This window comes from Cheilinus undulatus, linkage group 1 (genome assembly GCF_018320785.1).
Source record: "Cheilinus undulatus linkage group 1, ASM1832078v1, whole genome shotgun sequence".
Lineage (NCBI taxonomy): Eukaryota > Metazoa > Chordata > Actinopteri > Labriformes > Labridae > Cheilinus > Cheilinus undulatus.
This window is the reverse complement of record NC_054865.1, coordinates 57,962,153-57,989,553: the sequence shown is the minus strand read 5'-3', so window position 1 is coordinate 57,989,553 and position 27,401 is coordinate 57,962,153. Positions and strand designations below refer to the sequence as shown.

At 39.2% G+C, this 27,401-nt stretch overlaps 1 protein-coding gene across 1 annotated transcript in view; it reads right to left on the bottom strand.

Moving 5' to 3' along the window:
- Positions 1-1,319: 1,319 nt before the first annotated feature.
- Positions 1,320-27,401, bottom strand: part of ano9b (anoctamin 9b) — a 39,194-nt gene continuing 13,112 nt past the window's right edge. The window contains exons 8-24 of the mRNA XM_041786687.1: positions 25,027-25,161; positions 24,858-24,951; positions 24,691-24,751; positions 22,003-22,085; positions 20,796-20,900; positions 20,554-20,718; positions 20,199-20,235; positions 17,121-17,232; positions 13,520-13,574; positions 13,343-13,440; positions 12,332-12,528; positions 12,070-12,222; positions 9,809-9,953; positions 9,605-9,730; positions 8,929-9,022; positions 8,716-8,828; positions 1,320-4,987 (exon numbers count right to left, since the gene is read on the bottom strand). Coding sequence (XP_041642621.1) covers positions 4,954-4,987; positions 8,716-8,828; positions 8,929-9,022; positions 9,605-9,730; positions 9,809-9,953; positions 12,070-12,222; positions 12,332-12,528; positions 13,343-13,440; positions 13,520-13,574; positions 17,121-17,232; positions 20,199-20,235; positions 20,554-20,718; positions 20,796-20,900; positions 22,003-22,085; positions 24,691-24,751; positions 24,858-24,951; positions 25,027-25,161 — 1,807 coding nt within the window. The 3' untranslated portion in view covers positions 1,320-4,953. The remainder of the gene's footprint in view (positions 4,988-8,715; positions 8,829-8,928; positions 9,023-9,604; positions 9,731-9,808; positions 9,954-12,069; positions 12,223-12,331; positions 12,529-13,342; positions 13,441-13,519; positions 13,575-17,120; positions 17,233-20,198; positions 20,236-20,553; positions 20,719-20,795; positions 20,901-22,002; positions 22,086-24,690; positions 24,752-24,857; positions 24,952-25,026; positions 25,162-27,401) is intronic.

The following is a 27,401-nucleotide window of genomic DNA, read 5'->3' as shown; positions in this document are numbered from 1 at the left end:
GAATTTAAAAGGTCAAAAGATAAAGTAAAAAGCCAAAATCATAAGTTTCAGCCATATTCTTGGGATGCAAAATAATAATATGAAATGAAAACCCAACTTAATTTCTTTTCCTCATTCCTGACTTTTTACCTAATTATTTCTACTCTCTACTTTTTCAGATTTTTGTAATTTAACAAGGCTTTTTTAATCATCAAGGTTAAATTTACTTTTTTATACTGGAGGAAATCTGCAGACCTCATAGCAGCAGGCCAGTTTTAATTAAGATATGATTGTGTGGGCTGGGTAAAACTGCACCGCGGGCCGCATTTGGCCCCCAGGCCTTGAGTTTGACACCCATGTTTTAGAGTCTTAATGTGTTGTTTCAGTTCATGAAGAAACCAATAATATGTTTATTATTACATTTTGAATTTAATAAATCAACACCATTTAAAATCAAAGTGCGTTTCAACCTTTGTGCTTGTTGAAAATGCAGATGACTTCATTAGATGGGATAAACCTATAAGAATAGCTTTAAAATAAAGCTAAAAAGTCATTGCTGGTGATAGGGAAAGATTTTACACAAAGGAACTGTGGCACACCCAAAAATGGGTTACCACTTTTGTGTTTATTTTTGATTTCATGTGTAAAGTTTTATTTTCTAGCAACATAAGAATTTTATTGAGGACAAAGAGACATGGATGATCATTTAGAACAGGAGTGTCAAAATCCTGGATTCAGGACTAACCTGAGGGCCTAACAGGGTCACCTTTTCAACCAGAAACTGTCAACCTCATTTCACCAGTAATAAGATATGATGACACATTTATCACTGATGATAAATGATTTTGACATTTAAAAAGTTAAAAAGATCAGTTTAAAGGCTCACAATCTGAGAAAAGTAAACTTATTAGTTCAAAAAGGTCAAAACATGAAATTGAAATTGAAAAACAATGTTTTTAAAGGCAAATATATTAGAAAGTCAAAACCATGAGTTTAAAGGTCAAAATATGAAATAAAATTTGTAATCATGAAATTCAAAGGTCAAACTATGGGATTATGACATCAAAGTTTGGAGTTGAAAATATGAGGTAAAATACTAAATAATTGGTTAAAAAAAAAGGTCAAAATATCACAAAAATTAGAATTATGAATCTTAAAGCTTGAAATATAACACAGGAATACAAAATTATGAGTTTAAATGCTCAAAGTACAAAATAAAAAGTCAGAATCCTAAGTTTGAGTCCTAATTGTGAGATAAATTGAAAATTTGAAAACACAAATTAATTTCTTTTCCCACATTCCTGACTTTTTATCTAAATATGTTTACTCCTTACTTTTTCAGATTTGTGACTTAACAAGGATATCTTAAATCATCAGGATAAGTTCACATTTTTATACTTAAGGAAATCTGCAGACCTCAGACTGATGGACCAGAATTAACAGAAATTTGAGATCATCATGAGGGTCGGATTTGGCCCCCGGGCCTTGAGTTTGAAACCTGTGATTTAGGGAATTAATTTCTTGTATGGACTGTTTCAGATGGCTGTTAAATATAATTATTCACAAGTCTTGAGGTGAAAAAATGTGGTCTGGGAAGTAATTGCTCACTGAAACACAAGTAAGCAGGAATCCCAGTAAACAAATGGTAAAATAAAACTGATTTATCACAATGCTATACAACATAAATGACACAGAAGAACAATAAAAGTGTATAGACAGTGTTTACATGGCTATAGCATGGTTTTATTTAAACTGAACATACACACCACATGCATGATGACTTTTAAAGGACTGAGGTTAACCCCAGCTCTCACATCTTCATGGCTTTTGCTTGTTGTCAGTTGACTCGTTGGCTCCGTCTGCTGGTCAGACGTGTATCACAGCTCACTAACAAATACTGATCGCTTCATTAGGTATACAAGCCTGAGGCCAGGGGCCTTCAAAAGGCCTCCCCTCACAGCTAAAGGTCCACAATCTAAGTCATTTTTATTTTAAAGATATAAATGTGTTATGACTCTTGTACAGCGTACTATGTTTTTATGGTGCTGTATTAAAGCTTTGCCATCTTTACACCTCAAGACGTGATATTACATGTCCCAGTCTCCCTGCATTTCGACTCTGAGGGATAGTGTAACAGTACAGCAGGAGCCCAGATAGACCTGATAATACCAAAACTTTAAAGTTTTTCCCTCTTGTATTCTGGCCTTTTCAACCCTTTGGGGAGGTTGTGCATATTTTATTTTTCATTCTTGATGTTTTGATAATTTTGGCTGTGTTCATGTATATGCCATGAATTTTGGCAAGATTGCCTAAGTCTAAAATACACTGTTTCAAATATTGACTAAAACCATGATAAAGCAGTTATTAAAGTAGTTTATACAAAGGTCTTTTGATAAGAAAAGCATGCATAGGCCTTTTTTAGGCTTTTATCCGTGAAACAATTCAAATCTATGTTGATTTTTGGCGGCGGTGTGTCACTTTTTTCTTCTCCCTTGGGTCGTGGATTGGCTCCGCTTTTCTCAGGTACATGTAGGGGGGCCCCAAGGAAAAATGGTTGGGAAACACTTCATTAAAGCATAAAACCTTAATTGCATTTTAATGGTGTCACTCTGGGCTTTTGCCTTGGAACTGATCATGCTACTACTCTCCACTAGATGGCGTCATTTTGACCATATTTGGCATTATGGAGAAAAAACAAGCTAAACATGCAAAAACATAATAATTCATAAAAATCAGTGTTGCTGCTAATCATAGACATAACCCAGGCTGTAATCATTCAACACAAAAAATTAATTTGCATGTAGCATATTGAAAGTGATTAATTTTTCTGTTTTGTTTTGTTTTTTCCATCGAAAAACGTGGTGGCATCTTGACAAAAAAACAAAACAAAAAAAAAAAATTGGCATTTAAAGGATCAAAATCTTAAGACATTAATCAATATTTGATACCAATAATAAGGTCAGTTGCAGGTGAAAAAATGAGCACAATGAAAGTAGAATAAAATATTAATGTATGGGGAGCAGGTGGCCTAGTGGTTAAAGGCGCTCCCCACGCACGCAGGTGGCCCGGGTTCGAATCCGGCTTGAGGCCCTTCACCACATGTCTGTCCCCCACTCTTGACCCTGTTTCCGACTCTATCCCCTGCCCTCCTCTATCTAAAAACAGGCACAAAATAAATCTTAAAAAAAAACATATATATATATTAATTATAGTATTTTCATCACTACTGTATGAAAAGCACATTTTTTGTGCTCAGCAGCCTGAGTGTGACTGATAAAACATCCCTAAGGGTTAACTCAAAGAAAATGCTGGAGATGTCTCTCTGAATCATTTAGCCAACGACAGCCTGTTGTTTGTAAGTGGAATACTCATTTTGATTAACTGGCTCAACTAAAGCACAGTCAAGTGCAAAAATATTATCTTTTTTATCCTTAAATTAACCCTTATTTAACTTTAAGGAAATTTCTTTTTGATTATAATCTAGACTTTGTTTATATTGATAGCAGAGAGACAGAAAGCGTCACACCAGGCTGTCTGTTCGAGCTAATAATATCAGAAACAATTTGGTTTTTACTTTTTAAACAATTCAAAGGTAGTCAGAACAGACAGGAACATCCAGCACTACCTCCTGCCTTTCCATTTTTGTATCAAAGAGAAACGTTCATCCAGGTAAATCATAGCCGGCTCTCTGAGCAGAGGCAGTGTCAGCTACTGTGCAGTGTTAATTTCGTCGACTAAAACTATGACTAAAACTGATGACTAAAATGGACAAAAACTAAGTTTAGTTATTGTCAAAATGACTGAAACTAGACTAAAATGTAATTTAGTTTTTGTCGGACGAACAACATCTGTGATATTTCGCCACTGTGGGTAAATCTGTCAAAAACAATGCATCTGTATCTATTCTGCCTCTCAGCTGTAGAAAGCAGGGACCCCAGGTTTAGCAGAGTGTAGAGAACACACTACCATGATTTGGTACCAGATTTAAGCAAAAAAATAGATGCTTGGACTAAAAGTAAAGACTAAAATGTGAGGACTTGTTATGGACTAACTCTAGACCATAAATAAAAAAGGTAGAAATGATAAAATGGGACTTAAACTAAAATGCATTTCATCTAAAGACTAAAACTAAGACTAAAATAAAAAAAAAACTGCCAAAATTAACACTGCTACTGTGGATGAGACAGTGATAGCTGCATAAATATGACACCTTTCATTTTTTAAAAGCACAACCTGTATTTTTGAGGCATATAATGACATTCAAATATCAAGTATGAATCAATAAAAGTAAAAGCAGGAAAAGTTCATTGTTCTGATCAGTTAGGGTGGGCTAGTCAGACAGTTGGGTGGGTCCAGGCCATAAAGTTGTGTCTGACTCACAGAACACCAGGTTCCCTCGCTGTAACTACCTCCAAAAGCAGCACAGAGGGGGGGATCACTTTAGTCCCTCTTTATGACTGTGGCGTTCATATTTAAGGTGAGACGTCACAGAGGCGTAAATGTGGCGTCACATTTTATAGGTGAAGGATGGAGTTTTGGACCTACATGCCTAAATGCACTAGTTTTTGCCATCTCTTTGGCTAATAGATATTTACATTTACTCGTGGTTGAACAAGTGTAACTAATTAAGTGACCAGTGAGTGCATATGATCCTCTTTGCACATGTAAAGTTACAGTGATGTAATAAAATGTCCCTTTAATCACAACTCTCAGCACATCTACTCTCAGACCATGAAAATAACTTACAACACTAAAAGACAAAAATATAATCTTTCATACAGTATCACAAAGAAGACGTCATATGACTGTCAGCTGGTGTGTGCTAAACGTGATGTCTGCGTGTAGCAGGAGTAAATAAAAACAAAATCAGACACACAAAGCTTCCACAGCAACCTGGAGGTGAAAATACAAGTCTCTTAAATCCTCTTCCTCTTCGCCGCTCCAACCAGCAGGGACTCTTCAGTCGGTTTGAGGTCAGACTTCTGTAGATTTACTGCGTTTCATTTCTCTGGAAGTCAAAGAAAAACACAAAAACAGTTGGAAGAAATCAGAGTATTGCCAGTAAAGGTGCACATTCATGGGCGGAGTTCGCGTGTTTTACCTGGAAAAATTTAGTTGTGGCAGAGTTTTTAATTTACAGAAGCCCTGAGACAAATATTTTTAAGAAAAGAGCACAGAGAACGCCATGCAGTGCTGGAGAGGAGGATGATTTAGCTTAGGGATGCACCATATTATCGGCCAGATATCAGTATTGACAGATATTAGCAAAAAAAAAAAAAAAAAGCCAAATATCGCTACCAGAAAAGAAACACAGTTTTGCCCTGATTTACTAGCCACATTTCTTTGCTTGTGAAATATTAGCTAGAATATAATATTGTAATAATTTGGCCATTAATTAGTATAAATATTGTCATATCAGATATTGGCAAAAATCCAATATTGTGCATCCCTAATTTCTCTCTTCTGTCTGCCTTTCAACTTGTCTACCAGAGGGAACGACCAGAATTCTGACTGGCCAGATCTGCGCTCATCGAAAGCAAAACTTTGAAAAAAAAAAAAAAAAAAAGAAAAGAAAAGAAAAGAAACACAGTTAAAAACAAAAATTAGCCCTGATTTCGCATAGCCACATTTCTTTGCTGGTGTGAAAGCCTGTATTAAAATGCTAGAATAAAAATAATATTGTGCAAATAATTCATGCCTCTGTTGTGCAAAGGCCTTAAATAGCAATATATCCTACTGCAATTTTCAAATGACTGAAGGTGCAAAATTCAATTTTTTCATGACAAAAACTAGACTAAAACTAACAAAAATAGATTTGTGATTACTAAAACTGACAAAACTAAATTTAGTTTTCATCCAGATGACTAAAACTAGACTAAAATGTAATGTAGTTTTTGTTGGATATTCAAAATACATGATATTTCTCCACTGTGGGTAAATCTGTCAAAAACAATACACCTGTATCTATTCTGCCTCTCAGCTGTAGAAAGCAGGGACCCCAGGTTTGGCAGAGAACACACTACCATGATTTGGTGCCAGATTTAGGCAAGAAAATAAATGCTTGAACTAAAAGTAAAGACTAAAATGTGAGGACTTTTATGGACTGAAACTAGACTAAAACTAAAAAAGGTAGAAATGACTAAAATGTGACTAAAATTAAAATGCATTTAATTTAAAGACCAAAACTAAGACTAAAATCAAAAATAGCTGCCAAAATTAACACTGTTGTGAAAGTACATTGAGCAGGGGCCCTGATTAGTAAATAGACTTGACCTCGGATGCCACCACTTCTTTAAGTGGGCCGGTACGCAGCGGTATGCAGTACCAGCTCTCCTAAATTTTGCCCCATGGCGTACCGGGACTTCTCATCAGGTGGCTGGTCTGGTCTCCTGTCCTCTTTTACAGCTGACAGCTTTAATGGATGATTCATGACAGCATCTAAATCACAGGTGTCAAACTCAAGGCCCGGGGGCCAAATCCGGCCCATGGAACAGTTAAATCCAGCCCCCAAGATGATCTCATATTTCTCAAGTATAACTAGAATGGTTGTCTGAGGCGGCAGATTCACGCCTAAGCAGCGCCACAGATGAACTCACTCTCCCACTGATTACTATGGTGTTCAAAATTTGAAGTGCAAGAAAAAACGAACGGGTGCGCGGATCATCACCAAAATCTAATTGATTCTTCCCTGTCACTATCCCAATATTCCCTGAAAGTTTGGTGAAGATCTGACTTTCTGTTCTCAAGTTATCTTGTACACATACAAACAAACAAAGAAACGAACAAAGATACAGAACCCTTTACATAACCCCCTGCCGATTTCATTGCCGTGGGTAAAAATGTAAACTTATCCTTGATGATTTAAGACATCGTTGTTGAGTCACAAAATCTGAAAAAGTAAGGAGTAAAAATATTTAGATGAGAAGTCAGGAACGTGGGAAAAAAATAATTTATGTTTTAATCTCACATTTTCAATTTAGCATCTCAAAATTAGGACTCAAACTATAAAATTTTGACTTTTAATTTAATTCTTGGAGCATTGCAACTCATAATTTTGACTCCTTCTATAATATTTTGATCTTTAAAATTCATAATTCTAAATTTTGTGATATTTTGTATTTTACCTCATATTTTCAACTCCAAACTTTGACTTCATAATCCCATAGTTTGACCTTTTACACTCACAATTAGAAATTTTGAATCATATTTTGACTTTTAATTTCATTATTACAAATTTTATTTCATATTTTGACCTTCTGAAGTTATGATTTGGACTTTCTTTTTAATATATTTGCCATTAAAAAAACATTATTTTCTAATTTCAATTTCATGTTTTGACCTTTTTGAACTAATAAATTTACTTTTCTCAGATTTTGAGCCTTTAAACTGATCTTAACTTATTAAATGTCAAAATCATCTATCATCAGTGCTACGTTTTTTTTGTTTGTTTGTTTTTTTTTCATATTTTATTAACGGTGAAACAAGGTTGACAGTTTTAATGGTGACCCTGTTAGGCCCTCAGGTTAGACCTTAATTCAGAATCCGGCCCCTGCTGTAATTGAGTTTGACAACCCTGATCTAAATAGATGCATTCTGTGGCAGTGTTAATTTTGGCAGCAATTTTAGTCTTAGTTTCAGTCTTTAAATGAAATGCATTTGAGTTTTAGTCACATTTTAGTCATTTCTATTCTTTTTAGTTTTAGTCTAGTTTTAATCCATAAAAAGTCCTCACATTTTAGTCTTTACTTTCAGTTCAAGCATTTATTTTCTTGCTTAAATCCGACACCAAGTCATGTTACTGTGTTTTATGCACTCTGCCAAACCTGGGGTCCCTAATTATCACAGATTTTGAATGTCTGACATAAAATACATTACATTTTAGTCTAGTCATCTTGACAAAAACTAAACTTAGTTGCTGTCTGTTTTAGTCATCACAGATCTATTTTTTGTTAGTCCAGTTTTTGTCATGGAAAAAAAGGCTGTCGGCGAACATTTTTAGCCACAGTTTTAGTCGATGAAATAAATACTGTTTTATGGCACACATGCTCCTCCCGCTGTGTACCGTGATGTTTTTATCTGTACACGAATCCAATATTCAGTTACAGTATTCAAAATGACCAATCAGACTGCAGGTAAAAGGATCAGGGCTGCAGTTTGCTAATGCACCAACTACTGTAAGAAAGCAGAATCACCTTTAACATATAATGTCCAGTTTTCTTCTACACCCAATCATTCCCACACTACGAGCTCACACTGAACTTGCAATAAGAGTCAGACTAATCACAATTATGTATTTGAGACAATAATCTCATGTAGAAGTTGTTTAAGCATTTATTATGCAACATAATATGTTCGGCGTCAGGCTCCGACTTAATCACTCCTCACAGATTTTACATGCAGAATCTGAGGAGTGATAAGATAACAGCTTAAACTCCCCGGTCGGAGCTAGCAGGTGCATGCTGGGGTAGAGGAGGGTTGAAGGCGAGAGCACAGTGCTGATCCAGGCGCAACGTTGCAGCAGAGGAAGAGAAAGGAAATCTTGCAGCTTAAAAAGCCCACTAGTTTAGGAGGATGTGAGTCATATGATTTGATTAGGATGCATGTCAGGTGTGAATGATTATGCTCGAGATTATTGACATAACTAACTCGCAGGCTTTGTTTCATTTTTTGAAAATGGTTGAGGGTTAGCTCTTAGATATTATTTATTAAATATAAATGTAGTCTATTAGTACTCACCGTAGCTCCTCTTTGAGTCGAGCCAGTTTGTCGTGTAGTCGATCGTTCTTCACATGAATGGGATTGTTCGGGACAAACCAGGCAGCAATAAACTTACACACCACCACCACGTGCTGCAGACAGATTTTACATCAGGCCACATCATCCATACTTTAAAATCAAACTCGGAAACTCCATTTATGAAGACGGCAGGGTCAGAACCACTGAACTGACCTCGAAAAGGATGACGAAGGCAAAGCGCACAGCCAGGACCAACCAGAACTGAGAGGTCAGCGTGTAGTCCTCATCACTCCTGTAGTCTCGGTAGCTGCACACAAAGGAAGATAAGAAATAAATACTGCTGTGTAAATAAATACCTGATGAACATTAAAATAGATTTTAAAACACAAAGAAGATGCACAGCAAAATCCTAATTTTAGTAGGGTGATTGCAGGGAGGTTTAAAATGTTTGGTGCTTAAAATATTTAGGAGAAGAACTGTCAGCTATTTAAACAATGCATGCTCTGACCAACAGGTCATTGCTCATTAAAAATATAAGAAAATAGAGAGTTTGCTTTTAAACTCAGTATTTGTGCATTTTAAGTATATACAGGGGAAATACATTTATTCTCTGGCCAATAACATAAAAATTAGCCTTAAAGATCAGAATGAAAAAGCATCGGGATAAAATCCAGATCTTGATCCAGCCATTAAAATATCAGGATTTTTTTTTTTTGCCAAATCGCCCAGCCCTACCAGGAAGTAACATGGACCTTTAGTTGTCTGAGCTGACACTGAGACGTCAGCAATAGTGACGGTGTCATCATTTTAAATGAACATATCTGTTTCCATACCTCAGTTAGGCATAAGTGAGCCTCTAAGAAGACAACAGGACAGTCTGTCTCCTCACCTGCACTGTGTCACATTGACTTTCTGGTCTGTGAGCATCTGTTTTGGGCCGCTGAAGTCTGCTTGGACTGCCAGGTGAGACATGGACGCCGTGGACAGAGTGTCGTTAATGTAGCCCTGCATACAGCTGAAAAAAGCAAACCCAGACATGAGACACACACCTGCGCTGAGATCAGCTGTTTCTACCTGCTGAAACACGACTCACTGTGTGTGCGCGACACCTGTAGCACAGGGGCCGTAACGGTAACGATAGACGAGGCGAGGGATGAAGTCTGAAGACACGCCGATGACCAGACCGTTAGCAATCACTGCTAGCACGCCAATGGCCTCCAACACCTTTGTCCACACACCTAAAGGAAGATAGAGAGCAGAACTGTAGGTGCCTTCAAATGGGGTCGCCCCCCCACTTATGGTATTCATCATGCTGGAAGTTTCTGAGAGCTTCGACTATCAAACAAAATGTCACCAGAAAATGGCCAAACAGTGAAAGAAATGGGATTATAGTGGCAAAAATGTGTTTGAAGTGGTAAAACAGTGGCAAAAAATGGGCATTAGGCGACAAAACAACGGCAGAAAAGTGGCAGAAGATGGCCAAAACCAGCAACAACTGGTTCAAAAGTGGCAAAACAGCAGAAGAAATGGGATAACAGTGGCAAAACAGAGGTGGAAAATGTCAAAAACAGCTGACATTAGGTTAAAGTGGTAAAATGTAGAAAAGCGTGGAAAAGAAGAGTTAAAATAGCCAACAACCCCCCCCCCCCCAAAGAACCCTGCAAGTAGTGGCAGAAATTGTGTTGAAAAGGAGTTCAAAGTAGTGCAAAAGAATAATTCCAACTTCAGAACCCAGAAATAGTTTGACACACTTTTCCAAAGTCCCAGTTCCAAAGTTCCAAATGAGGGAACTGTTAGCCAGGATGCTAGCACCAATGCTACACATCCAACACACATACACTGGAGTCATCAATCAATCAAAACTGGGGAGGGCCCATCTTCTGGGTTTTCAGGGGCCCATTCTTGGGGGGTTTCAGGGGCCCATTCTTGGGGGTTTCAGGGGCCCATTCTCTAGGTTTTCAGGGGCCCATTCTCTGGGTTTTCAGGGGCCAATTCTCTGGGTTTTCAAGGACCTATTCTCTGGGTTTTCAAGGACCTATTCTCTGGGTTTTCAGGGGCCAATTCTCTGGGTTTTCAGGGGCCCATTCTCTGGGTTTTCAGGGGCCCATTCTTGAGGGTTATCAGGGGCCCATTCAGTGGGGTTTCAGAGGCCCATTCTCGGGGGGGTTTCAGGGGCCCATTCTTGGGGGTTTCAGGGGCCCATTCTCGGGGTTTTCAGGGACCCATTCACTGGGTTTTTAGGGGCCCGTTCTCAGGGGTTTTCAGGGGCCCATTCTCGGGGGGTTTTAGGGGCCCATTCTCAGGGGTTTTCAGGGGCCCATTCTCGGGGGTTTTTAGGGGCCCATTCTCAGTGGTTTTCAGGGGCCCATTCTCAGGGGTTTTCAGGGGCCCATTCTTGAGGGTTATCAGGGGCCTGTTCTCAGGGGTTTTTCAGGGGCCCATTCTCAGGGGTTTTTAGGGGCCCATTCACTGGGTTTTTAGGGGCCTGCTCTCAGGGGTTTTCAGGGGCCCATTCTCAGGGGTTTTTAGGGGCCCATTCTTTGGGGTTTTTAGGGGCCCATTCTCAGGGTTTTTTAGGGGCCCATTCTTGGGTGTTTTCAGGGGCCCATTCTTGGGGGGTTTCAGGGGCCCATTCTTGGGGGTTTCAGGGGCCCATTCTCTAGGTTTTCAGGGGCCCATTCTTGAGGGTTATCAGGGGCCCATTCTCGGGGTTTTCAGGGGCCAATTCTCTGGGTTTTCAGGGGCCCATTCTCTGGGTTTTCAGGGGCCAATTCTCTGGGTTTTCAGGGGCCCATTCTCTGGGTTTTCAGGGGCCCATTCTTGAGGGTTATCAGGGGCCCATTCACTGGGGTTTCAGAGGCCCATTCTCAGGGGTTTTCAGGGGCCCATTCTTGAGGGTTATCAGGGGCCCATTCCCGGGGTTTTCAGTGACCCATTCACTGGGTTTTTAGGGGCCCATCCTCAGGGTTTTTTAGGGGCCCATTCTTGGGGATTTTCATGGGCCCACAGTGAAAAGGCCTAGACAAAAGAGATGGAGCCAGGCTTGACCTTGGCTTCTAAGTGGCAAACATGCATGTCAACATGCTTGTCTCTGGCCAACCACGCCCATCCAGCCCCGGGTTGTAGCCACGATGACTCCTTAGTGCCATGAACCCCTTTAACTTCTGCACATGACTGTAGCACACCACACGTTCAGCCTTTTTTCAATCTGCATTAAAGATTTGCTAAACCCTCAGAGTCCTTGGTTCAGATAGTGACGTCTGTATCTGTGTATGTAGTAAGTGACATTATGTGAAATCTTTAAACTGGACTTTTAAGTGAATTTTTGAACTATCTGGAATGCTCAGAGCTCACCAATGTCGTTGGTTTTCCGGGGAACCAGCCGGCGCTCCAGACGAACCATCTTGATGGCGTCCAAACGGATCTCGAAGATGTTGTTGAGGAGAGCCAGCAGGGGGGCGAGGGGAAACGCCGCCACGAATATGGTGGTGAAACTGAACTGGACCACTGGAGAGCAGACAGGAAGTGATGTCATTCTGTTAGACACTGATTTTAAGCACTCAGCTTATTATTGTCTGTCTCTTGTGGGGGGAAAAAAAGCAGAGTGAGGTCTCACCCATCTCCAGGAACTCGTTAAACAGGCTGAAGGCGTCAGAGTTGGCCAGGTGGTAGTTACGCAGCCAATCACGCAGTTTACAGATGTCACATGGTTCAATCCTTCCCTGCTCGTCTCTGCAGGCCTTCCTGTAGCAGTGACCGCACTTCCTCTGCAGCTTCTTGGCCGTGTTTCTGCTCAGGCAACTCTTAAGCCAGCTACAAGACACAAGTTATTCAGAGGGTGTTTAAATCCATGTGACAGACTTCAGACAGGCGCTGTGAAGTCTGTGATGAGGGCAGTGAAGACACTAGCACTGATGTCATGGAGTAGACATGAGGATCAGGTTTTTAAGCTTCCTGTTTTATGTTTGAGCATGTAAACATTGCATCATGGCAAAACAGAGGCAGAAAAGTGGCAGAAAATGGCAAAAACCAGCAGAAATTGGTTCAAAAGTGGAAACACTGTGGAACAATTGGGATAACAGTGGCAAAAATGAGCATAAAGTTGCAAAACAAAAGCAGAAAAGTGGTAGAAAATGGCAAAAACAAGCAAAACTGGTTAAAAAGTGGCAAAACAGTGAAAGAAAGTGGGTGAAAGTGTCAAAACTGAGCTTAAAGTGGCAAAACAGTGACAGAAAATGGCAAAAATCAGCAACAATTGGTTCAAAAGTGACAAATCAGTGGAAGAAAGGGGATAAAACTGGCAAAAATGGGCAGAAAGTGGCAGGAAATGGCATTTAATCATTGCATCCTGTTTTCAGATTAAACTGCCGTTTAGTCAAAGAATGATTTATTTTTCAGACAGGAACATCCTTGTCTTACATTTAAACATTTTATTGCAAAATGGATCAGGAGGCTCTGCTCTAAAGATGCTCTCTGAGTTTTTGAAGCAGCATGCTTTTACTTTCCAGGGCAAGAAACCTCCGTAAGGACATATACATCAATGACAATGCATAGAGACACAGATAAGTCCATGGACACGCCCCCATGATGAGGCCACTGTGACATCTCAGCGTGTGTTAACACTTACGGTATGGTGAACTCAAAGATGTTATTGAGCGTCTGTTTGAGCAGCATGATGACGGCCATTTGGATGAAGAGGTCTGTCAGACAGCCACTGGGATGGCACTGCAGCACACCAACAGACGGGTTAGTACTGTGGGAATGAAGACCTGCTGTAAGGATGAACATCATCTCAGTGACCCACCTCCTCCAGTCTCCATCCAGCGATACGCACATAGTCTCCTGGATGTCCGTTTATTCTAAACAGGAGTTAAGATCAGCAGTTAAAGGGAGAATTCCACAAGTTTTTCACTGAAATGTCTAACATCCATTTTAAAATTTCTACTTCTTTGATTTGAATATTTTTAGTTGAGACCTAACATCACCCTAAATCAGGGGTGTCAAACTCAATCACAGCAGGGGCCAGATTCAGAACTTGGGTCTAACCTAAGGGCCTACCAGGGTCCATATTTAACCATAAAATGTCAACCTTATTTTCACCAGAAATGAATTATGGGGGTAAAACACGTAACACTGACGATAAATGATTTTGGTGAACATGATAAGTTAAAACTCAAAGTCTGAGATAAAAAGTCAAACTTATAAGATTAAAAGGTAAAAACATCACAGTTAAAGTCAAAATAATGCTTTTAAAAGGCAAAATATGAGATAGAACACTGAAACCATGTATTTTAAACGTCAAAAACTGAGACCTCCGGGTCCTAGCGCCAGTGTCAATAGTTCCCCACTCTCAACTTTTGCCGTACATGTGGAGCCAGGATCCTGCCGCTCTACTGAAACATTTTCAACCGATACAACTGCCACAAATGCCAGATTAAAGACCATCCATGAAACGTTTTCTCTCATAAATTTCATGAATAACGTCAAGCACAGGGACATCATAAACAACTCTCTGTCACTACCAACATCCGTGCATAGCCCCCCCGTCGACTCAACCACTGTCTCCTCTCCCAGTCATCCACCCATCCTGCCATGATTCCAGTCAGAATCAGTGACAGGAGGATTTTGAAAACCAGACAGGCTGTGAGCAACCACGGTATTCATGTTAAAAATCATATTCAAATTACAACTGCAGCACTCAAATCAGACTCCACCACCTCCACCTGCTGCTTGAAATTGGCCCTCCTTAATGTTAGATCCTTGGTTAACAAAACATTTCTGGTTAATGACATAATCTATGAACATAAACTGGACTGCATCCTTCTCACAGAAACATGGCTGGATGCTACTGGGAACAAAGAGCTGATCGAAACAGCACCTACTAACTTCAAATTTTTACATTGTCCAAGACAAAACAAAAAAGGTGGAGGGATTGCATTTCTCTATCATTGCAACCTAGACTGTCGTACAGTTTGTCTTGGTGAATTTTCAACCTGAATACTTAGCTGTTGTTATTAAGTCTGTTGTTTCTACAATCATGCTCACAGAGTACCACCCTCCTAAACTAAGAACAGGATTTATTGATGAATTTACTGAGCTGATTTCAAAAATATCCATTGACTACGACCACTTTGTCATTTCTGGTGATTTTAGTACACATATAGACAATTCTGCTAATCTGGACACAAAACAGTTTCTTAATAGCCTGGACACATTTGAATTTACACAGCATGTTACCGGACCCACACATAAGCATGGACACACCCTCGACCTGGTTCTGTCAAAAGGCCCTAATATAACCATAACAATCACTGATATTCTGGACATTGCACTCTCAGACCATTTTTGCATTTTTTTCAGTATGACCTGTTTCACCAGAGATGACAATGTGGTCAGAACTGTTAACAAACGTTTCATAGGTGAAAATGCTTCTCGTGAGTTCATTCAGCAGTACAGTAGCCATAATTTGCCCATCATGTCATCATGCAGTGACATGATGGACAACTTCAACAAAACAGTGAGTAACATCATTGATAATATTCTGTACAATTGATAAACTAATTAATCCCACCGGATCAACCCCTGCTGACTTTCTCTCCTTAAACCAGTGTAATGAATTTGCAACATACTTCAAGGAAAAAATTACCACCATCAGATCTAACACTCTTCAACTACAAAACAGCAAACAGGATATTCTGACATCCTGCAAAGAAATTCAAGCAGAAACTCTCCAAAAACTCACAAGTTCAATGGATGAAGAATAGTGAAGATGATATCAGAGAAGGGCTCCTATGTTAACATGGAACTTGTCCTGTTCAGATGTTTTTGATTGAAATAGCTTTGATTTCAGTGAATATGACCCCCTGATGCTGCAATTTCTACAAATGACCATTTTCAGTTCTTTACAACCTATAAAATGTTTTAAAAAGCTGTTGTGCTTAATAATGTGGAACAGTGCATTTTGAGGTTTTTATTTTTTAAAAAATAATTTTTGTCATTATGAAGTTTGTTCGACAACATTTGAATTATGCTCTAACGGCTGATGACTTGAAAAATATTCTGTCATTTGCATTAATATTTAGGAAAATCAGAGGAAAAATATCATTTGCATAATAATGTGGAACGCGGTGTAAAGTTGAATTGAATTGAACTGAGACAAAATTCAAAATCATCATTTTTAACAGTCAAAATATGAGGTAAACATCGAAATCACGAGTTCCAAATGTCGAAATATGAAATAAAATGAATCACATGTTTCTGAGGTAAAAAAATGAGATGAAATTTAGAGTTAGGAGTTGAAAAAGGTCAATATGTGAGATAAAAGTCAAAATTATGATTTTAAAAGGTCAAAAAACTGAGTTAAATTAAATATCATGCCTTTTAAATGTAAAAAAATGAGATAAAAGTTAAAGTTAGGAATTGAAAAAAGTCAATATATGAGATAAAAGCCAAAATCATGACTTTAAAGGTCTAAATAGGATTTAAAATTTAAAATTATGAATCTAAAAGGTAAAAATAAGATAAAAGTCAAAATCATAATTTTAAAAGGTCAAAAAAACTGAAATAAAATTTAAAATCATGCATTTTTAACATAAAAAAATAAGATAAAAGTTAAAGTAAGGAGTTGAAAAAGGTCAAAACATGAGATAAAAGTCAAAATTATGATTGTGAGATCCAAAATTTAAAATACAGAGAGAACATTTATTTCCTCCCCACGTTTCAGACTTTTTATCAAATTATTTTTACAGTTTACTTTTTCCTAATTTTCTATAAATCGTCAAGGTTAAGTTTACATTTATATACAGGAGGAAATCTGCAGACCTCATACTGGTGGGACAGTTATAATAAAAATATCATATGATCTGGCGGGCTGGGTATAACTGCACCATAGGCCAGATTTGGCCCCAGGGCCTTGAGTTTGACACCCGCGCCTTAAATATTCTGAACACTTTCAAAGCTAGAGTGAAACTTTTTACCATCTTAGCGCTGTACTGGGGCCAGACTGGCAGAATAATAAAATCATTGCATTAAAATTAAAAACAGGAGCTCAGCTAACAGTCAGAGATAGAGGAGAATGAGATCCCAAACAAAAACATCCCCTGGTTTTAAATCAATGACCCTCTGAACCTCACTGAATCACTGATGATCCACAGCACTAATCATCTGCTTTAAATGAGTATTATCATGCCTGTGTTGTTTTTCAGGTCTTTTAATTGTTGTCTTTTATTTTATCCCCACTGTCTCTCTGAGCTTCCTCATGCTGTATTTATGATTGGTTTAGTTCTGTTTGACTGATGACTAAAAAACAAGTTTCCCTTCACAGGGATAATGAAGTCAAACTTGAATCTTCTCCTATGAAATGGATGTAAATCCCAGATTAAAACACAGGTGTATGGACAGAATACCTGCCGAGGAAGAAGGCCACATAGAAGAGTGAAGAGAAGAGAGTGAAGAACTGGAAGGTGAACATCTTCACCGTGAAGCTCCTCTCTGTGGCAGCGAACGAGTTTGTTTTCTCTGAAATACACACAAACAGCACATGTTTGATTTCTAACAGCTTAAGCATGAAGAACATTTGATCTGTGCCGCTGATGTTTACTGTGGTCAGACTTTGAGTCTGGGAAGATTTGACCCAAGTTTACAAGAAAATCATCCACTGAAACCGTCAGTTAATCTTCAGTCACATGACGGAGTCACTCATCTGGTCATTAACTCAGTCAGCCTGACACTCGTGCACACTTCAACCATTTATTTATCGTTGTCATTGTTCAGACTGTTGAATTCCTCAGTTACAGTTAAACTGGATGATTGTTGGTATTTAAATCTTTTAAATCGCTAAAGTACCCAGACGGATTTCTCTGTCGGTCTTTGCAGTCACATGATCCCAGTGATGCACACGTGTCCACTGGGGTCAGGAAGTGTTGAACAGGCTTTAGGAATGAATAGAAAGTTAGTACTTTACAGCTCTAAATGTATGCACAGTTTAACAGATTTACCTGCCATGGAGCGGATCAATATCACAACAGCCCTGCAGACCTTCTAGTGTGGTCTATCCAGAAGAAGGGAGACCAGAGTCTAGAGGAGTCTAGTCCTGAGCTAAAAGCCTAACAGATATAAAAGTCCTCCTTTAGTCTCAAACAGGCTTTAATGTGAACGCTACTATCAACAGAATAAAGCTTGTGGGTCAGAGACCGAGTAACGATGAGGCGTTCAGGAACGAGCCTGTTCTACTAAACGCCTCTTTAACACCGGCCTGCCCACAGAATAGACTGAATCCCTGATAAACCCAGAGATCGGACGCTCCCCAGCAGTGATACGTTGATGGTATCAGAGCATGTGTGTTACATCGGTAGCATCGGTGCTAGCGTCCTGGCTAACAGTTGGAGCTGTGTCAAGCTACTGTTGGGTGCTGAGGTTTATTTGTGCCACTTTTTAACCACTTTTCACCACTGTTTTTCTGCTTTTACCTCTTTTTGTCACTTTTTAAGCCCTTCTTACTTCCTTATCTGGCCATTTTCGCAACTTTTCCCTTTTTTAACCCATTAAAAAAGAAATGTAAAAAAAAGATTTTTGACATTTTTTAACCACTTTTCACCACTGTTTGTCTACTTTTACCCCATTTTTGTCACTTTTTAAGCCCTTCTTACTTCCTTATCTGGCCATTTTCGCAACTTTTTTCCCCCTTTAACCCGTAAGAAAAAGAAATTCTTTTTTTTAAATTTCTTTTTATTTTAACCACTTTTCACCATGATCCACCCATTTTTGGCATTTTTGTTGCCTATTTATGCCACTTTACAAACCTGTTTAGTCTTTATCTGGACATTTTTGCAACTTTTTGCCATTTAAACCCTCAATTTCATTTTTTGCCCATTTTTGCCACTTTTTAACCACTTTTCACCATTTTCCAACCATTTTTACTCATTTATCTTGCATTAAATTTTTTACCACTTTTAACTCTATTTTTAAAAATTTTGCCCATTTTTGCCACTGTTAAACATTTTTTGCCACTTTTTAACCACTTTTCACCACTGTTTTTCTGTTTTTACCCCATTTTTTTGTCACTTTTTAAGCCTGTCTGACTTCCTTATCTGGCCATTTTCGCAACTTTTCCCTTTTTTAACCCATTAAAAAAGAAATGTAAAAAAAAGATTTTTGACATTTTTTAACCACTTTTCACCACTGTTTGTCTACTTTTACCCCATTTTTGTTGCCTATTTATGCCACTTTACAACCCTTTTTAGTCTTTATCTGGACATTTATGCAACTTTTGCCATCTAAACCCCTTATTTCCATTTTTTGCCCATTTTTGCCACTTTTTAACCCCTTTCACTATTTAATTATTATAAATCCAACTATTTAATTTATTTTTGTAACCCATTTAATCCAATATATAACCCTTTTAGTACCTAATCATATTAAAACTCTTTTTACTCATTTATCTCGCATTAAACTTTTTTGCCAATTTTACCTCTTTTTAAAAATTTTTGCCCATTTTTGCCACTGTTAAACTTTTTTCCACTTTTACAAAATTTTTCACCACTTTCCACAAATGTAAGGATTTTTAACTAATTTTTGTCTTTTTTACATCGTTTCACCACTTTTTTAGCCTATTTTACCACTTATAACCCATTATTGTTAATTTTGCAATTATCTCAATCACACACAGCATAAATAAATGAAATTCAATTTTGTTTTGTTGAAAGGGGTGGCTATCACTCAGGTTAAAAATAAAATATGGTACCCCACTTTAACTTTACAATGGACCGTGAGTTTCCTGACCTCCATGGGCCCCCCTGTGGCTGGGCCCCTGAAAGCTCTCCCCCATTATGGACAGCCTTGCTTTAATGTTAGCCACTGTAGCTAGCTCCTGTTTGAGTGCCAGTTTCTTTTCCTCTATCCTGTCCTTATCTAAAGCACATTTAAAAAACCAAACTGAAGAAAAACCAGATCTTCTGAGCTGAGCCACATGATCTGGATCTCTGCAAAGAAATTTCCCGTCAGAACCAGAAAGACTGGACGGACATCAGCTGAGGAAACACGGGTAAGATCAGAGTTTAATGAGCTAGACCAGGACAGACTGGACTGGATTAAACCAGACCACTTTGTGGGAACAGACCAGACATGAGCGGCTTGTTCGGGCTTCAGATGGAGGCGTTTTCAATCCTTGCCTGCTGCTGTTTCACTTTGAGTTCTCATTTTACCTGGATATTTCACTACTTTTGGGACACAATAACAGCTTAAGAATAAAAATTACTTTTTTTTCACACTTTGAATGCTTGGCAGAGCCGTAAATTGCTCAAAGCGTGTGTTTTTTTTTGGTAGAGTTTCTCTGTGCAGAAATGACTGCTGTGTGTGACGTCGTCTGCAAAAAACCTCTACTGTCAGTCAGCGGATAACTGCATTCCTACATGTTTGAGTGGATCTTTACAGTAATTTATATGTTTGCACTTGTAAAAATACAGTGAATACGTTGCAGTTCTCACCTATTTTGCAGAGCTTGAGGGAGACCCATCTGTTAACCTGCAGGAAGGGTCAAAGGTCAGAGACAGAGGGAGAGAAAGACATGTTCAGGTGTCCCAACCCTCCTTCTCCCTCTTAAACAAACCTGTGATGGCAGACATGTCTGGGCTGCAGCTCCTTGAGTGTTCAACAGGCGCCGCTACTGTTCTAAACTCTTCAGCCCTGCAGGCCTCAGTGCAGTCACATTATCTAAAGCTTTGAATACTTAGAGGAGGACTAATCCAGTTAAATATCCTGACTGAGCTATAACCATAACTCACCTAACCGTGCATGCAAACACAGGTAGAGTGTGAGTGCAGCCCGGGGTTGGGAACGTACCCTGGTCATGATCTGAATGGTGACATAGTGCAGCACGGCTCCCAGCATCACCGCCACCGTGTTAGCGTGGTCACTGATGAACTCCCAGCTGACCTCTGATAACAACGGGGCCGCCACCACCCTGAAGACCACCAGGGCTTGAGCCAGGCCAATAATCAGGGACAGCTGGGACACAAAGACACATCAGACAGCCTGCTGATAACTGCTGGGACTGTATTCTTAGGAAAAGGTCAGAGTCTTACCATGAATGTCACCATGATGAGGACCAAGGTGCTGCGCAGGTACGAGTGTCGAAACTGTTTAGGTTTACAGTTGGGATCATTGACGATGTCCATGATCAGCTCCTCCTGTAAACAAAGACACGATCAAAGATATCTAAAACCTCCACATACTCCACCGACTGTCCCTTTACTAGCTTTTTAAAGTATGACAACCATGGGGTTCTCTGCAGGTCTAGACCAGGTACAGTTTTAAGCCGGGTGTACAATGTGCAATTACAAGCCGACCTTATGACGGTCGTAGCAGAATGTCATCTCACACTGTGCAAATAAATTGTTTATGATACACGACCTGAGTGCTCACACTGTGTGACTGAAATTGGGACGGACTGTGACAGAAACCCGCAGAGTTTCCTCCTCTCTCTCTCTCGCTCTCCCTGTGTGTGTGTGAGACAGGAGGCACCTCTGTCTGCAGCTGCAGCAGATCAGCAGATAGGAGTATTTCCTGCTCATCATAGCGGGGTGCATCAGAAAGTGATTCCAGACGTTGTCACGGTAATTTGGGACGTTGTCTGATCGTTTACAAAGGAAAACAATCCCCCAAAGTTGTTTATTCTGCTCGTGTTTCTGCTCTGACTGTGAAGTGTCTGGAGTCGTACGACCAAAATATCAAACATTCCAGAAATCCTCACGACCAGTCAGGAGCTGATCATAAAGTCGTAGTCGGGCCTTGGTTGGCCATTGTGTGACTGTACACAGCCCGAGAAACGACGCCCAATCCGACTGAGAGTTGGCGACTCCAAATTCATGGCTGAATCACAGGAAAATGGATCCATGTAGTTATAGTTGGGCCGGTTCATGTTTTAAAGTGTCTTACATAGTAGGAAGAAACCAGAAGCTGATTGGTGGAGACACCGATGCCAGTCCACTCTGGTGTCGTTTGCTTATAATCTAATAATAGTTTCACCGATGCATTTATGCTGCAAACATTATTAAAGTTGTGCTCATTACAGAAGACTATGAACAAATCTTCAAAGTTTCAAACTTTCATCACTAAAGAGCTGAAACTCCAAAAGACCGACAGCTCAGCGGAGCCTGTGTGACGCCAAATTCTGAGTTATAGAACCAGGTCATCCCTGCAGCACTCTCAGGACTTTCTGAGAGATCCGTGCTGGTGAGAAATTTTAATTCAAAACTTGGTGAAATAATCTTAAAAAGTTCAAATAAATACCTCCTCCTCACACCAGTCATAGACCTTCCAATCACACACATGGCGAGCCCGGTGTCTCTTCCACAGCTCCAGGAACAGAGTGGCTGAAAATCAAAACACACAAGACACGTTTAGGGTCCGTGGGGCTTTTGTTTGTGGAGTTCTGGTTCTGAAAAAGACAGTTTCAAATGAAAAAAGAGGGTTCAAAACACAAACATGGAAACGACAGTACAAGGTGATTTCCTTTGGTCATTGAAAATAATCAAAGATGGAGGAATGATGGTTTTAAAAAGTGTAATTTTCATTTTCTTCCTTGTTATCATCTGATAACATTAGGAGTTTGCTTTTGTCAGGATTTAAGATCAATTTTAACACACAAGAGCGGTTATTATTTAGGCTAAAAATAAATTATGGTTACCAGAGCTGGGCCCCAAAGCTCTCCCTTTATCCCCCCTTATTGGGGGCCCTGGGCCGGGTTCAAGTCCAGCTTTTTGCTCTTTCCCTACTCTCTCATTCCTGTTTCCAACTCTATACACCACTGATAATCAATTGGTGGCCCGGGGGCCACATCAGGCCCCCCAAAGCTTCCTGTCCAGCCCCCGAAAGATCACTAAATTCAGAAAAGGAGGAAAAGAAGATTTTAAGAGTATCCTTTTGCTTTAAGCATCTGCATCTGTTAAATCCACCCCAATTAACATTGAAATAGTTTTAGAATGACTAACCATTTGATCTGTTTTTACAGAAATTTACTGTCATAATTAGCCGATATTTAAAAAAAAACTAAGGTTGGCACAAGTGCTGCAAAAATGACCAGATAAAGTGGTGAAAAGAGGTCAAAATGTGTCAAAAAATGGTAAAGAAGGAAAAAAGGGGCAAAAGGGATCAAACAATAGTTACAAATGACAAAAACAGTGCAAGAAAGTAAATGGGTTAGAAAGTGGCAAAAATTGATTAAAAAAGTGGCATAAAGGGGATAAAACATGCAGAAAAAGTGGTTAAAAGGGTTAAAATCTTTCAAAAAATTGGGTTAATGAGGCAAAAAGGGGCAAAAAGTATCAACAATGGGTTAAAAGTAGGAAAATGGTTTTAAAATTGCCAAAATTGTTGAAAAAAAATGCAATAACAGGGATAAAAAGTGGCAAAAATAGAAGAAAAGTGGCAAAAATGGATATAAGAGAGGCACGAAGGGGATAAAACATGCAGGAAAAGTGGGATTAAAAATGGGATTAAAATCATGCAAAAATTGAGTTAAAGAGGCAAAAAGTATCATAAAGGGGTTAATAGTGTCAAAATGGGTTAATATTGGTGCTTAATGACAATTAGGAAGGACCCATTCTCTTGGATTTTCAGGGGTCCAGCCAATGTGTGAAATACCTGGCCTTAATCGGGGGGTCCACCCGAACTAGTGCTCCAGTATCAGGCTGAAGTCTTACACAACATGCAGTATACAGGACCACAAGTAACGCATACACACACATTAAACACACATCACCCAGTCTAGCATCATCATCAACAAAGCTGCACGCAGCTGCAGGACCACAGCACAACTCTGCTCTGTGACCAAATAGGACACTCGCGCATCCCTCTCGTGTGGGCACGCGCTCACACATACACACGCATACATGCACATATGAACCCAGCCAACCGATGTATGGCGAAATATATATTTCAATATGCAGACAGCAGGTCTATCACAATCAGTTAATTAAGTCTGGGTTTAATCGAGTTTTTTGGAGACCCCAACTCACCGGTAGATGTGCTAGCAGCTGCCTCACCAGGATTAGCTCGGGATGTCTCTGCTCCATCTTCATCACTGTTTCGGTTTAGTCTTTTAGATGTGAATCCAAAGTTTTCAAGCAAAGAACTTTGCTTTCTCTTTGACATATTTCGCTGAATTTAAGCACACTGAGTCCACAATTTCAGGAGAGTAACCAAAGCGGTAAGAAATACACAAGCTGTATGGCAGGGTTACGCGAGGTCATTGTTGCGGAGCATTTGAAACAGCGCCCCCTTTGGAAGCTTTATCAGAGACATTATTCTTCCGTATTCTTATATGTGAATAAATTCTTTACAATGAACTTCATGAAAACAAACATGACGTGCTTTCAAATGGCATTTGTAGTGACAATAGCAAGTGAAAACATGACGTTATAAATACTTCTCAAGAGACCCCCTAAAATTTTGCAGTTGAGGGTTTCAAGGGGTCTCTTGTGTCAATTAAGGGGTCTCAGACCCCCCTAGACCCCCTGTATTTCGCACAGTGGGCCCGGCCAATCCTGTTGTCAGGCCTGCTGCGTTATAGATAACAGAGATGGATCTCACTGGTAATGACTAAAAATGTCTTGTAGTTTAAAGGAAAATACAAATACTACTGTAATAATATTTCAATCAGACCAAAATGTTCATTTATTTTTTGTGTATTTGAAAGTTCGGCCCCCAGAGTTTCTGTTGAGACTAAATCTGGCCTTTGTGCAGATGTACTTGATGACCCCTGCCATCCACTGTCCCAGCTCTCCAATAAAGGAAAGACCGCCCCACAAATAAAAATATTACATCTACAAAAATGCAAAATAAATAAAAAACCTTCAGGACCCTGCAGGAATGCTACAGCAGAGATCATATTTCTATCCTCATAGATGTGACCACAGCGATCAGACAGCATCATTATCAATAATATTATAGATATTCTATCATAGATCAGACACTCACCCCAGATGGCCATGAACATGGCGAAGGCCACCGTCCCCTCGTTATCAAACAGATGGCTGACCTGAAACCAAAACATCCATTTACTGTTTCATTCAACACTCCTGGTCTTCAGACTCTGACCATCCAGACGGTGAGTGTGGATGCAGACTGTGAGCAGGTGAGCTCACCTTGGCGTAGATACAGGTGTCAGACAGCTGCCACACGGTGCACCTCTTATCACAGCGAGGACACATGATGACGCTGGAGTTACACACCTCCTTACTGAGGACGGACACAGACGTCAGAAACGTCTCCCGTGATTTAGTTCACAGTTTTCAATCGTGGCGTCAGACTCACATGAGAGGGTTTGTGTTGAAGAAGGCCAGTCCGTACAGGAACACCACTAGTCCTAGCACTGAAGCAGGAACCAGCAGCTTAGTGTACCAGCCCAGCCACAGGTAGTAGAGCGCCACCTTCTCTCCGAAGTAAGACCTGCAGGCAGGAAACACTTCAGTTTTTACACTTCAGACCAGTTTTTAACTCTTTACCTTCATGTGTGGAGGCGTTGTCCATCAGAGTCTGAATCTCTCATTTGAGCACAAACTATTTCAGATCTACATGTGCGAGAGAAAGGCGTAGAACCTTCCCTGTGCAGGTTTGAAACCAGCAGCCTGTTGCACCAGCGATGCATAAGTTCGGTCTTAACCCTGGGCTTTAGTTTGGAATGCATGTTTAGTTCCTCACACTAATCTGGATTTTTAGGACCTAATAAGTTAACAAAGCTCAGCCAAGTCTTGGAACAGGAATTCATTTTGACTAAAAGTTATGTCTAATATCAACACAAATTTCCTAAAATTAAAAAAACCCTATATATTCCAGAGAAAAATATGTAAAAAATACTTAAGTTTCCCATAAAAAGTACCCCAAAATGTCCTCAAATGCTGCAGTGAAATAAAACCAAAAAGCACTGATCATCAACTGGTGACCCGGGGGCCACACCAGCCCCGCCCCGGAGCTTCCTGTTCGGCCCCCAGAAGATCATTAGATTAAGAAAAAGGAGGCAAAGAAGATGTTGTGGTTTTAAGAGTATCCTTTGGCTTTAAATGTCTGCAGCTGTAAAATCCATCCCACAAACAATTAATATTGAAATAGTGTTAGAATGACTTCACATTTGATCTGTTTTTACTGAAATTTACTGTCATAATTAGTAGATATTTAAAAAGGGTTAAGGTTGGCAGAAGTGCTGCAAAAATGACAGATTAAGTGGTGAAAAGATGTTAAAATGTGGCAAAAATTGGTAAAAGAGGAAAAATTGGGCAAAAAGTATCAAAAATTGGTTATGAATAACAGAAAATAGTGCAAAAAAAAAATAATGAAAAGGGGTTAAAAAATGGCAAAAACAGAAGAAGAGTGGCAAAAATGGATAAAAGAGTGGCACAAATGGGATAAAACACAAAGAAAAAGTGGTTAAAATGGGTGAAAGAAAGGCAAAAACTGAGTTAAGGAGGCAAAAAGTAACAAAAATAGGTTAAAAGTGGCAAAAATTGGTGAAGAAAATGTTATTAAAAGGGGTTAGAAAGTGGCAAAAATAGAAGAAGAGTGGCGAAAATGGATAAGAGTGGCACAAAAGGGATAAAACGTGCAGAAAAAGTGGTGAAAAGAGGTTAAAATTGGTAAAGGAGGAAAATTGGGCAAAAAGTATCAAATATTCAAAAATTGGTTATGAATGACAGAAAAAGTGGCAAAAAAAGTCATGAAAAGTGGTTAAAAAGTGGCAAAAATAGAAGAAGAGTGGCAAAAATGAATAAAGAGTGGCACAAACGGGATAAAACATGCAGGAAAAGTGGTTAACATGGGTTAAAGAAAGGCAAAAACTGTGTTGAAGGGGGAAAATGATCAAAAACGGGTTAAAAAGTGGCAAAAATAGAAGAAGAATGGCAAAAATGGGTTAAAAGTGGTACAAAGGAGATAAGACATGCAGGGAAAGTGGTTTAAATGGGTTAAAGAAAGGCTGGGTTAAAGAGGCAAAGACTATCAAAAATGGGTTTAAAGTGGCAAAAATTGGTGAAAAAATGTAATTTAAAGGGGTTAAAAAGTGGTAAAAATAGAAGAAAAGTGGCAAAAATGGATAAAAGTGGCACAAGTGTAATAAAACATGCTGGAAAAGTGGTTCAAAAGGGGTTAAAATCTTGCAAAAATTAGGTAAAAGAGGCAAAAAAGGGTTAAAAGTATCAAAAATGAGTTAACATTAGTACTAAATCAGAACTGGGGAGGGCCCATATTCTGGGATTTTCAGGGGCCAGATAACAGGGATAGATCTGACTGATAATGGCTATATGTCCTGTGTTTTGAAAGAAAATACAAATACTACTGCAATAATAATTCAATCAGACCAAAATATTTATTTAATTTTTGTGTATTTGAAAGTCCGGCCCCCAGAGTTTCCATCCAGACTAAATCTGGCCCTGGTGCAGATGAACTTGACGACCCCTGCCATAAAGCCTACATTGTATTTTTTCTAAAATCACCAAAAATTCAATTTATATTCCTGAATTATAAAAACAAAACAAAACCCTAAACCAAATTTCCCAAATATATTCCCCATATTTCAAGAAAATGACGGAAAATTCCCCTTAATATCCTATCAAGATAAAAATTTCAGAGGAAGCCCTGCCTCCCAATTTCTAATCAAATTCCCCAAATTAAAAAAAGTTTCCTCAAGAATAAAAAAA